This window comes from Abramis brama, assembly GCF_963993115.1.
Source record: "Abramis brama genome assembly, chromosome: 25".
Lineage (NCBI taxonomy): Eukaryota > Metazoa > Chordata > Actinopteri > Cypriniformes > Leuciscidae > Abramis > Abramis brama.
In genome coordinates this window covers 27,635,449-27,648,564 of record NC_139987.1, presented here as the reverse complement: position 1 = coordinate 27,648,564, position 13,116 = coordinate 27,635,449, and the positions used below count along the sequence as shown (strand labels likewise).

The following is a 13,116-nucleotide window of genomic DNA, read 5'->3' as shown; positions in this document are numbered from 1 at the left end:
CAATCTGTGACGGAGTGGCCCTCCAGAAACTGCCCTGTAACCCGCTGTGTCCAGGTAACACTTCAGAAACACAACGAGGCTCACGTTTCTTTATATCTCAAAATTCTCTTTTTTTCTCACAATTCCGAGTTTATATCTCAAAATTCTGACTTTTCTCACAATTCCGAGTTTATATCTCAAAATTCTGACTTTTCTCACAATTCCGAGTTTATATCTCAAAATTCTGACTTTTCTTTCCCTCGCAATTCCGAGTTTATATCTCAAAATTCTCTTTTTTTCTCACAATTCCGAGTTTATATCTCAAAATTCTTTTTTTTCTCAAAATTCCGAGTTTATATATCTCAAAATTCTCTTTTTCCTCACAATTCCGAGTTTATATCTCAAAATTCTTCTTTTTCTCACAATTCCGAGTTTATATCTCAAAATTCTTCTTTTTCTCACAATTCCGAGTTTATATCTCAAAATTCTTTTTTCTCACAATTCCGAGTTTATATCTCAAAATTCTTTTTTTTCTCACAATTCCGAGTTTATATCTCAAAATTCTGACTTTTCTTTCCCTCGCAATTCCAAGTTTATATCTCAAAATTCTCTTTTTTCTCACAATTCCGAGTTTATATCTCAAAATTCTCTTTTTTTTCTCACAATTCCGAGTTTATATCTCAAAATTCTGACTTTTTTCCCCCCTCACAATTCCAAGTTTTATCTCAAAATTATTTTTGACAAAAAATAGACAGACAGTCAAAGTATTGCAAGATAAAAAGTCGCAATTACCCTTTATATTTTTTCATTCCAAGGCAGAAACAAGCTTTCATACATATCTTACTTTTTTTTTTTGTGTAAGCATGTTTATATACTTCTCCTGGATCTTTGCAGTGTCCTCCTGTCCACTGCTGCTTCTGATCTGATGTTTTCTCTTATGCTTTATGTTGGAGAAACAATAATGTCGGTCACGTCGGCCGAGTGTAAATATGAATCCCTTGAGAAGAATGGCGATGGACTGGCCAGAGATGTTCTGGTCATGAACATGAACACTGATGAGTGTGTTCTGGTGTCTTTATGCAGTGGACGGCCTGTGGACGGACTGGAGTAAATGGTCTCCGTGTGGGACGGAGTGCACTCACTGGAGACGCCGGGAATGCAGCGCTCCGGCTCCTAAGAACGGTGGGAAGGACTGCGAGGGAACGGTTCTCCAGTCCAAGAACTGCACAGATGGGCTCTGTATGCAGAGTGAGTGTCTCACAGTCACAGCTCTCACTGCAAAGCATGCTTTTCTTACTTAGCTTTTTTGTCTTGTTTCCAGTCCAAATATCTAAAAATTCTTAAATCAAGATGCATTTAGGCTACTAACTAGATGAGCAAATTTACATGAGATATGATGTCTTGTTTTCCAGGGGAATTAATCAAAATTAAGTGAGTTGATGCTTAAAAAAAGCAAAATAATCTGCCAATTATATATATATAATAATCTGCTCTCCACACACACACCTTTCTTTTTCAGCATCCAGAAATCCCAGATCACACCTCGGAGAGCGTTTCTAGCTCTCCATCTGTCTTTCACTGCATAAACACTGTGTTTTTGTTTCGGTTTCATATCACAGCTATTGAGTCCTGTTTTGTGTCTTGAATTAAGTTTATTTTTACCTCACTGTCTGTTTTCTTCAAATCTAACAAATATACTGAGGTTTTTGATTAAAATTAGACGAAACAATATAATTAGAAAAATAAACTTCATTCGTTCATTTGAAAACAGGGTCTTATCTATGGAAGCTTGTTTCCAACACTGAACAAAAAACAAAAAAGATAATTCCGAGTTTATCTCACAATTCAGTTTTTTCTCACAATTACAAGTTTTTTTCTCACAATTCTGAGTTTGTCACTATTAACACAATTACTAGTTTATATCTCAAAATTTAGATTTTTTTTCCTCACAATTCTGAGTTTATATCTCAAAATTCACTTTTTTCCACAATTCCAAGTTTATACCTCAAAATTCAGACTTTTTTTCCCACAATTCCAAGTTTATATCTCAAAATTCAGACTTTTTTTCCACAATTCCAAGTTTATATCTCAAAATTCAGACTTTTTTCCCACAATTCCAAGTTTATATCTCAAAATTCAGACTTTTTTTCCACAATTCTAAGTTTATATCTCAAAATTCAGACTTTTTTTTCTCACAATTCCAAGTTTATACCTCAAAATGCTGAGAAAAAAGTCAGAATTGGGAGATAAGATGTTGCAATTACCCTTTATATTTTTTTATTCCAAGGTGGAAACAAGCTTTCATACTTATCTTACACATTTTTTTTGTGTGTATAAGTATGTTTATATACTTCTCCTGGATCTGTGCAGTGTCCTCCTGTCCACTGCTGCTTCTGATCTGATGTTTTCTCTCGTCAGAAGAGCTGTTGTCATCTAACAGATTACGTTGAAATGGATGTTGATGTTGGAGAAACAATATGTGACTGTCGGTCACGTCGGCCGCAGTGTAAATATAGCCCGTGTGATGTGATCCTGGATGTAATGACTCCACTCGCAGGCCAGCGTTCAGCAGCTATATTTAAAATAATGATAAGGGATTATATCGTACTTACAGAAAGTTTTATAATTGCTCCACGTCTATGATTACTATGATTTGGACCCTATTTTAAAATGCACAGGAGACACAGAGAGAGAGAGGAAAATCACAGCCGCTCACACTCAGACTTCGTCAGCTGTTTTCCTAGTGAAGGCAAATATTAAATGTGTTGAGAAGCAGTTTTATGATTCTTTAACTCTTTCAGAAGATGTTTTAAACGCATGTAAGTGGAAAAACAGAAAATATTCTTCGGTGCTCAATGAGGACCGAACAATTTTTAAGTCAACTATCCCTTTTCAATGAATGAGCACTGCTCATTTATTAAAAAGGGATAGTTGACCTAAAAATTGTCTTGTAAAAAACACAATATGACTAAGTGAGTATAAATACGTTTATAAATTCATTTTAACTAAATAAACTCATTAACGTAACTTAGAAACTCATTATAAACTCATTTTAAGTTTTGCTAAAAGTACTTGATTTTTAATGTACTTGAGTTTTAAAAGTAAAACCGATGAACCGACCGACGTCCACATTTAAGCATTTCAATGGCCTTCATTTTTTTTTACTTTTTACAGCAGATTTAGTTCACAAGCAACTGAATCAGTCCGATTCACGAATGAATCATTCAGTGTGATTTGTGAACCAACTCAGCAGAATCAACTCGATCACAAATCAGACATCGCTCTTTTTCAGTCCGAAATAACCAGGAACGATATGTTTTTATGGAATGTAGTAAAATTAAACATTTCCCAAAATAAAAGTACACACTTTTTTTCTCATTTGTTTGTGAGAGTCTTATGTATACGATCATGGCGTTTCAGAACATAAACTCAGACTGCAAATCAATGATGGAGGGCAGATCGTTCAGACTAAATCTGACATAAACAATATTTAATGGATTTAATGCTATTGTGGACAAAAAAAAAGTGCAGTTTGATGTGTCCCATTTTACCCAAATGCAATGGATTGGATTTATCTTGCGATCACCATTTCATAACAAAGTTATGAAGTCCTGTTTTGATTTTGCATGTTGGAATTTTACACAAATCACAATATTACTGTTTCTGGAGCATCTATATCGTAAAACAGACACCTCAGATTGACACTAAGGGCCCTATCTTACACCGAGCGCGACGCAAGTGTGTTTTGCTAGTTTCAGCCTGACGCGGTTATCATTTTCACGTCCTGCGCCACGTTGTTTAAATGACTCATTTGTGCGCCCATGGGCTGCTGCTGGTTGGAGCGTTGCTATTTTGAGGAACAGAAATAGACTGAGCCATTGACTGACTGAGACCTGCTCTAAAGTCAATGCCGCAATATTTTTTTTGTTATTTAAAGAGCGCGTTAGTAATGTGCGCCTATAGGCGGGTCCACAACGTGCGTGCACTCTGCTTATTACACACACAGGGACGCACAGCAGCACACAAACATGCCAAATATTTAAAATAAAAGGATTACAATGTAAGATTATTATTGTGTGCATAAAGATATGGTGAATCCGGCTTGTGCACTTTAACCTCGCGCACGAGCAGATCCGTTTGCGCTCTGGAGACGCGTTCGGTCTTTCCACTATCAAATTCCGTCATGTAAATAGCGAATCTGCCATGGCGCGAGCGCAACTGGCATTTAAAGGGAATGGGAGATGAGACTCTGGTTGGTTTAACGCACGTAAATCCCAAAACACACCCATTACTCATGAAGAGAATAGAGCCGACCCTTTTAGACCATGCGCCGGGAGCGCTGACCATTTTTCCCGTCATTAAACTAGCAATAGTGGATTCTGACACGCCCTAAGTGAACTCGCGCCCTACACTTTAGACCATGAGCTTAGTTCGTTAAAATAGGGCCCTTAAACCTTTAGAGCTTTCAAATTATTGTATAATTTGTTAACATAATAAATATTTTTAGCCAGTAGTCTATATAGTAATGGGTCAATGCTTTGTTACGCTCCACCACTGGGAGTAAATGCTAAAAAAAGGCTCCAACAAATCGGTGGGAAAATCCGAAGTGTTCCAGCTGTGGCCAGGATGGGGATCTGTTTCCGTTACAGATGTAAAAGTCGTGTTTTTCTGTTCAGCGCCTCCAGTAAACAGTAACTGGATTCTCTGCTGTTCGGCATTGATTATACATGCAGAGGTTGAGAAGGCCAGAGGAGATTTGAAACGAAACGTTTCCCTCTTCTGAAGCGTCCCGTGTTTATCTGCTAATCCTCCCTTCACTCGTCTCTCTCTCTCTCTCTGTCTCTGTCTCTCTCTCTCTCTCTCTGTCTCTGTCTCTCCCTCTCTCTCTCTCTCTCTCTCTCTCTCTCTCTCTCTCTCTCTCTCTGTCTCTCTCTCTCTCTCTCTCTCTCTCTCTCGTCTGCCAGCACACGAGCTTGAAATTATATCACAACTGCAGTTTGGAAATGCAAAAACAAAACGTTTCCTCAGTAATAAATGCGTCTGTCGAGGGCGAAACGGAAAAAAGCAGCGAGAGCGTTTGTTTTAATAAACGTTGAGTTTCATACTCATTTTGATTAGGTCATGAAAATGAAATGACCAGGGGTCGCAGAGATGCAGAGCAGATTGAATCAAACGTCGTTAATGATAATCAGGAATCTAATTACCAGTTTCATGTGGCGTGTAAATGATGAGCGAGTGTATTGATCAGAGTCTCGGAGGAATCGTCAGCCTGTGTGTGTCTGATGTTTCTTCATCAGTTTTACAAGCTCAGTTTCAATGCATCAGAATGCAATAAAACACAAGATTTGCTTTTGCTATAATACATGTCCTAAAACATAAAAACAAAAGTTCTTCCTCAGTGTTTCTGTCTTGTTTTCCAGTATCTAAATCAAGATGCATAACTAGAGAAACTAAGATAATAAGTCTTGTTTTCTGAAAATTAACCATATGCTTAAAACATTAAGGACAAATATGTGTCAATGGAGTCAAAAAATCTTGTTTTCACTTTGAATTAAGTTTTTTTTATTTTTTTTCCCCAGATATTTGTAAAGCACAAACTCACGTCATTTTGATTATTTTTTAATTACACAAGACTTAAAATCTTCAGTCATTTTGCTTCTGATTTAAGAATATTTGGATATTTGTGCTGGAAAACACGATTGTGTGTTGTGGTCCGTCCTCTCGGTGGTCGAGTGATTTAGTTGAGTTGTTAACTGAGCTTTTAAAGCAGCTTTCAGGAAACGCCGTAATCTCAGATATTGAAGTCATTTCTCTGCCATTTGAATTGTCCTCATTTCCCAGTGAAATGCATTGTGGGAGCATTACTTCTGGTCAGATTGATGGCTAGTTTGCGGGGAATATAAAACCCATAACGCTATAGATTTAGGCTCACTTCCCTTGATTGATTTTCCCCTTTCTCCAGCTAAAAGGGTGAAACCACTTATGTGCATGCTAATGACCATTACACTGGGCGTTTATCTGGAATCCACATTATCTGAAAGCTCACATTATTGCAAATATCATTGGACATGAATTACATTTGATACGTGAACTCAGCTCGTCCTTCAGAACCGTGAGTTCATGCCGTTAGAAAGCATTTACGGAGCGCTTTCTCTGCGTTAATGGCACCGCCGATCTTCCAGTGCGAGTTTCAAATGTGTTGAGAGAAAGTTATTTGCTTTTTGAGCTTGTAAAGTGCTCAAATTGTGTTTCAGGTGCAGGTCAGATTGAATTTGAAGTCGTCTTCTGGATTTGGCTGTGCAGTTTTAACCTCGATCGGTCCGTCCTCCCGCTGTGTTTGTGTGCAGCTTCGGCTGTCTTGCTTTGTTATGATGTTGCTTTTCTGGGCTTTGGTTACTTAACGCACAGACAGATGACATTTTCTTGACATATCGATCCACGGAAAAGGGCACGACAAACACAAGGGCAAACACGGCTTTTTCTTCTCCCAGAAACTAAATCTTGTCCAAATTTTTTTGCTGTATGAAATCTAATATTTCCATTTCATATGAAGCGACAGCAAACACTAATACAAAAAAACATCATGATTTTCATCATCATGGTAGTGTTTGTTGTACTCGTGTATTTTTTTTTGTTGTTGTTGTAAATATATAAATTTCTTTCTTTTTCATCTTCACTTTGGTCTGTAATGTGAGCTGAACATCTGTTTGTGAGATTGACCGGGTCGTTTCAGGGAGACGCACAGCGGACGGGTCAAAGGTCACACGAGTTCCTCGCAGCACAACATCTCTGTCGGTTTCATGCACATAAATGCTCCATCCATCAGCGCATTGATTTTCTGTCCATCGATGGATCTTCCTGTCTCCGTCTGACTGTTTTCTACATCCAAATGGGACTGTATCGTCTTTTGTTTGTGTATATTTATTTATGTGCCACCATTCTTTTCCAGTAGGATGTTATGGAAGCCCATTTTCACCACATTAGAAACACATCCTGCTTTTGTTCATAATCGTCACATAAAAAATTATGGAAATTATGATATGCCAAGTCATATTTATGAGATGAAAAGTTGGAATTATGGCGTACTAAGTCATAATTGCCCCCCCCAAAAAAATTGAAATGGACATAATTCAAAATGAGTTATAATTATATCATTGAAAAGTATGAAGTCAGAAGTCATAAATGTGATTTCAAGAAGTCATAAATATGACATGGGGGATATTTGGGGATATTTAATTTAATTAATCAATCAATAATAATATTGATCAGCATTACCAAACATGGACGTTTTCCACTAGAAACAAGCATTGATGTATTATTTTAATTTAATACTGTGAAGCTGCTTTGATACAATCTGTATTGTGAAAAAAAGCGCTATATAAAATAAACTTGACATAAATAGTTGAAATTATAACAAAAACAAAAGTTGAAATTGACATTGTCGAAATTATGAGATGTTTTGATTATGACAAAAAAAAGTGGAAATTGACGTCAAAATTCTGACAAGTCATGATTACAATATTGAAAGTTGAAATGACATACTAAGTTGAAATTGACAAAAATTATGAAAGTTGAAATTAACACAAGACGAAATCCTGACTTAAAAAGTCATAATTAACAAAAAGTCAAAATTTCGATTAAAAATGGACAAATCATAATTATGACATAGAAAGTTGCAATTTCAATAATTTCGACTTGAGTCAGAATTTCAACTTTTTGTCAATTTCGACTTTCATGATAAAAAAAAATCCTTTCCTTTTTTTTCTCATAATTTTTTTACTTTACTTTTTAATTTTGTCTTTTTAAGTCATCCTCTCATGATTGTTGTTCTTATGTGGTGGTAATGAGCTTCCATAGGAAATGCATCGGAACAGGAAAGAAAACCGTCCCACTGGACCATTTCATTTCCACGCAGGCCGAACGCATGACATGCAGATATTCTTGCGTGGTCGGGTCGCTGATGTGACGCCAGGCCGTTCCTCATGCTACATTAGCGGGCGTCTCTAGTCTAATAGCGTCAGCTCCCAGAATGCAGCAGAGAGGCCGTTCCTCATGTCCGTGTGTCAGATGTGAGGCTGCGAGTGCTTTTGACTGTTTATCAGCTTAAAGCGATCTATCCCCGCTCGCTCGTTAGTCCTAATGAAGCACTAAAACTCGTCTGACGGATGGTGGCGTTCCCTCGTTTATCTGCGGAAAAGAGTCCAGGCTGGAAGTGACACCAAATGGAGAAGAATCGCCCTCGGCTGCCGTCATCACTCATGTCTTTGTTTGGCTTGTTTGATTTTGTTCAATCCGATTGTGTTGAATTTGATTTTCATCCCTCACCCTCCATCCCTCCCTCTCTTTATCCCAAAGGTTCCTTATATCAGAAGTCCTCCGAACACACAGACAAGAGCAATGCTCTGCCTCATCCATGTGAGTCCTTCATTTCATTGATTTCTGTTTGCATGTGTCTCCAAACCTTCCTTATTTCCTCCCTTTTATTCTTTTTCTCCATTCATACCATCTCTTTCCCTCTCAAGAGTGTTTGAGTACTGAAAAAACTTGGTTTAAGAATGTTTGATCACCAAATCTGGTGGTTTTAGAGCGGTTTTGGGCTTGTGTCAAGCCTGGGCGACCATCTAAATCAGCTCAGACCAGGAAAATAGACCAGACCAGGTGTTTAAACCACCGTATGGCTGTGGTTTGCCAGTCTAAGCTGACTTGGATACAGGCTTAATACAAGCAAAACAGACCAGACTACCTGACCTAGACAGTCTTAAGGTGGTTTGGCCACCTAGTCTGGTCTGTTTTGCTGGTTTATAAGGGTTTTAGGGCTTGTATCAAGACTGGGAGTCCAGTTTATACCAGCAATCCACCTTACACTGTCGAGTCTGGTCGCTTTAGCTGGTTTAGAGGTGTTTGGGATTTGTGTTAGGCCTGGGCGACAAACTAAACCAGCTTATACCAGCAAAACAGACCAGACTGGGGGACCAAACCATCATAGACTTGAGTCTAAGGTGGTTTGCTGGTCTAAAATGGTGTAAGATGGTTTTGGATGAACTCTCAGGCTTGGTATAAGCAAAATATACCAAACTACCTTAGACTAGTCACCTGGTCTGGTCTGTTTTGCTAGTTTTAGACTTGTGTTAAGCCTGGGAGAACATCTAAGCCATCATAGACCATCTTAGACCAACAAACCACCTTAGAATGTCATTTGCTCACCCGGTTTTGTTTGTTTAGCTGGTTTTCGAGGGGTTTGGAACTTGTATGAAGTATGGGAGAATACCTTAGACTAGCTAAGACCACCTGATACAGGTTCAAGCCGCATCAAAGCCATCACAAATTTAAAATTCCTCTATAAATTGTGTGTGTGTGTGTGTTTGGTGTGGCTCTTCTCCGGCCTTAAAGCCCTGGGCGTCTCTTTCACACATGATCGCTGTGATCGCTGGCTGAGGAAATGTGTGTCTCTCGCCCGCCTCTCCAGTGCAACCGCTCAATAATCCTTTTCATTTCTCTCTCTCTCTCTCTCTCTCCCTCCCTCTCTCTCCTCGCGCTGCTCTACCTACAGTCCCTCATGTTCAAAGAAGCATATTAATCTCAGCAATACATTTTAATGCTCACCCCTGGTGTGTGTGTGCCGCTTTATCATCAAAGTGCTCGGCCGGACGGAAGGGTTTCACGGGTAGATCATGATATCGCTGGACTTTCATCATTCCGGCTCGATTCTCCGCATCCATACGGACCAGAATATGAGCGGCTTTATGCTCCTGTAGAGAGTCATCATTTACCCTGATATCTTTGTTAAAGATGGAAGTTTATGAATAATACAGAAGATCCTCTGTTTGCAGAGAAATGAGGGAGTATCCATGTCAGCCGACTGACCAGGAATAGATTTTAGCATTTGCTCAGGTCTCTCTCACTCATTTAGGATGCGATGCGGTGTGTGTGTGTGTGTGTGTGTGACCGTGCGTGGAAACGTCGAGCTCAGAGTGTGTCAGATAATCAAACCCCGTTCGCTGGCCTCTCTTCGCTCCTGAGATCACGGGCCGATCGATGGGATCAGTTCCTCTCCCATCCCTGAACTCATGCCATCCTCAAACGGGTCGACTGAGCCGGCCTGGAGGAACTCGGGTCTGAAAGCCTCCATTAAATCAGAATTGACAGTTCTTGTTTTTTATGGAATATTGCAGTGTTTATCATAAATGATTTATCATTATTGTGTTAAATACATGTTCCTGGTAATAGGCTGAAAAGCTAAATTCCAATTTCTTTATTAAATATTAGCAAAATTCAAATTCAAATTCTAAAGACAATACTTAAAGGATAGTTCTCCCAAAAATGAAAATTAGCCCATGATTTACTCACCCTGAAGTCATCCTAGGTGTATATGACACTCTTCTTTCAGACAAATACAATCAGAGTTATATTAAAAATGTCCTGACTCTTCCCAGCTTTATAATGGCAGTGAATGGGTGTCTGTCTTTGGAAGTCCATAAAAGTGCATCTGTCCATCATAAGATGACTTATTTTCTTTTTTGGGTGAACTATCGCTTTAATGTTAGAGGAAAAAAGGGTAATACTTTACTTGAAGGGGTGTGCATAAGACTGACATGACACCGTCATAATCAAATATGAAGGAGGTTTTATGCATGTTTACGACAAATGTCATTAAGTGTCATTCGCTCAATTATGACATTTTTAATGCAAATATGACATTGTGTGAGATGTCTTTGTTATGGCAACTTGACTTTACTAAGACAACACAACCTGTTATAAATATGTCATAAACATGACATAGCGGATTAACTATCAAACTTAAGAAAACACTTAGCTTTATGGGTTAACATTTCATTAAACTGTCATGTGGTTGGTTTTGACATTGGCTGTCATGAAGCCATTATAACATTTTAATGACAAATTAAATTTGTACCACTGTAGTTGAGGTCAAGAAAAACATTCATGACAGTTATAATGGCCTCATGACAGCCAATGTCAAACCAACCACCTGACAGTTTAATGAAATATTAACCCATAAAGCTAAGTGGTTTCTTAAGTTTGATAGTTAATCTGCTATGTCATGTTTATGACAATTTATGTTGTCTTGGTAATGTCAAGTTGTCATGACAAAGACATCTCAAACAATGTCATATTTGCATTAAAAATGTCATAATTGAGCGAATGACACTTAATGACAGTTGTCATAAACATGCATAAGACCTCCATCATATTTATAACATCTGCCATGTCATGATTATGAAGGTGTCATGTCAGTCTTATGCACACCCCTTCAAGTAAAGTGTTACCGAAAAAAGTACTGTATAGTCTCCTATGCCCACAAGAGGGCGCAAGCGAGCGCAATAAGCGAATATAAACCAAATCAAGCATCGCATCTTTAATTGAAATTCACTTTTTAAAGTGCATAAACTTTTGAAACAATTGTTCTTAAATCAAATATAATTTATTTAATGTGCATACAAGGAAAATTAGGTTATAATAGTGCATAAAACTGAGTAAGTGCATCAGTAACCTGAGAAAACACACTTCCACACACAGCGTCATGAACTACATGAACACACATTTTTTTTGCATTTGAATGTGCAGTTGTTGTTGTTTTTTTACAAATGTGACGAATATTCAAAATTAAAAATTTTATTTGACAGCCCTACCTGGTAATCTTGACTCTCGCAGCATCTCTTCTCTTCTCTGATGATGTGGGCGGGGCAACCTGTCACTCACATGAGATCAGCCAATAGCAAACCACAACCATCCAATCAATTCCACACAGACACAATCAAGCCCCGCCCACCATTTGTTCTTGTTCCAGAAGCGTTTCACTCAGATATACAGAACTTAATTTAAAGTTCCCATTTAATTCCTAGTTTCAAAGGAGTTGTTCAGCTAAAACAAAAAGAAAATTGTGATTTATTCACTTTCACATTGTTCCAAACCTGTAGGAGCGTCTTCTTTTCCAAAAGGAGTTTTTTTTTGTGTCATTTTTAAACCTTATAAATCATAATCAGTGCTCATTATATGGAAAATAAGCAGATTCTGCTAAACATCTGCTTTTGTGAGGAAAGCTGTACAGGTTTGAGTTTGGGACGCAACGTGAGACAGAAATATTCCCAAGTGTGTGATGAGAAGTGATTATAAACCATAAAAAAGAAGGTTTTCAGCCAAAATAAAAGCTTGATATGTTTTAAAATGATTATTAGTAAATATTAGTATTAGTGAACCGCGGGTCAGAGCGTCGGGTCTGGAGGGCAGCGTCACATTAGTGAGATTAATCTGGAATATCACAGAGATTAAACTCAACCAGAGGCCGTGCAGCTGATCATGACATTGATTACTGTTACTTTTAACAGTGGAGACACACACACACTCACACACACACACACTCATTCTTGTACATCTATCTTTATGAGGACATTCATTGACACAATGCAATCTCTAGCCGCTTACCCTAACCTTACCCATCACGACTAAGTGCCTAACCCGACCCCTGACCCTAACCCGACCCTTGACCTCATTATAACCTTATCCCTAAAACCAAGTCTTGACCCTCAAACAGGCCTTTAAAGGCTCTCAGAAACTGAGGACCGGCCAACATGTCCTCATTTACTCTCTTTGTCCTCACTCCAGTGGTCTAAAACTCAAACTGGTCCTCACAAAGATAGTTGTACAAGTACACACACACACACACACACACAGTGTCCAGCTTCACTCACACACAGGCGACACACAGTGTTTAATCACAGAAGGGCCTCAGACTGGAGAGCTGCTGGGTCCTGTACTTCTCATCTGAATTAAAGCTTGTTCTCTTTAACCACATCGGGTTATTACTGCTCGCTCATAAACCAATATACATAATTGAGTCGACAGACACTCAGTGCTGCTGAATACTTCCTTTATATCACCAGCACTACACACTACACACTGCTGACGCCTACTGAGGGCTTATGCTGGAGTTTTGCTGTTTATAAAATAGGTCACTGTAAAAAAAAAAAGAAAAAAAGTAAAGGTTATTGGAGAAAACACTATTTTGCTTTCTGCTTCAAAATTTCACATTTAATTCAATGTGTCACTTGCCGTTTCTTTGTAATTAGTTGTGACATTTGCCAGCAATGTCAGAGTAAAATGTACACTTTTTCCCCCCAG

General features: G+C 38.4%; 1 protein-coding gene across 2 annotated transcripts in view; it reads left to right on the top strand.

The window, feature by feature from the left end:
• unc5cb (unc-5 netrin receptor Cb) overlaps positions 1 to 13,116 on the top strand; it is a 203,978-nt gene that overhangs the window by 158,911 nt on the left and 31,951 nt on the right. The window contains exons 6-8 of one of the 2 annotated variants that reach the window (XM_084103920.1): positions 1 to 54; positions 1,063 to 1,227; positions 8,335 to 8,394. The exon at positions 1 to 54 is cut by the window's left edge and continues 114 nt beyond it. In XM_084103920.1, the coding sequence (XP_083960046.1) occupies positions 1 to 54; positions 1,063 to 1,227; positions 8,335 to 8,394 (279 nt within the window). The remainder of the gene's footprint in view (positions 55 to 1,062; positions 1,228 to 8,334; positions 8,395 to 13,116) is intronic. The other variant, XM_084103921.1, reaches the window with a different exon arrangement.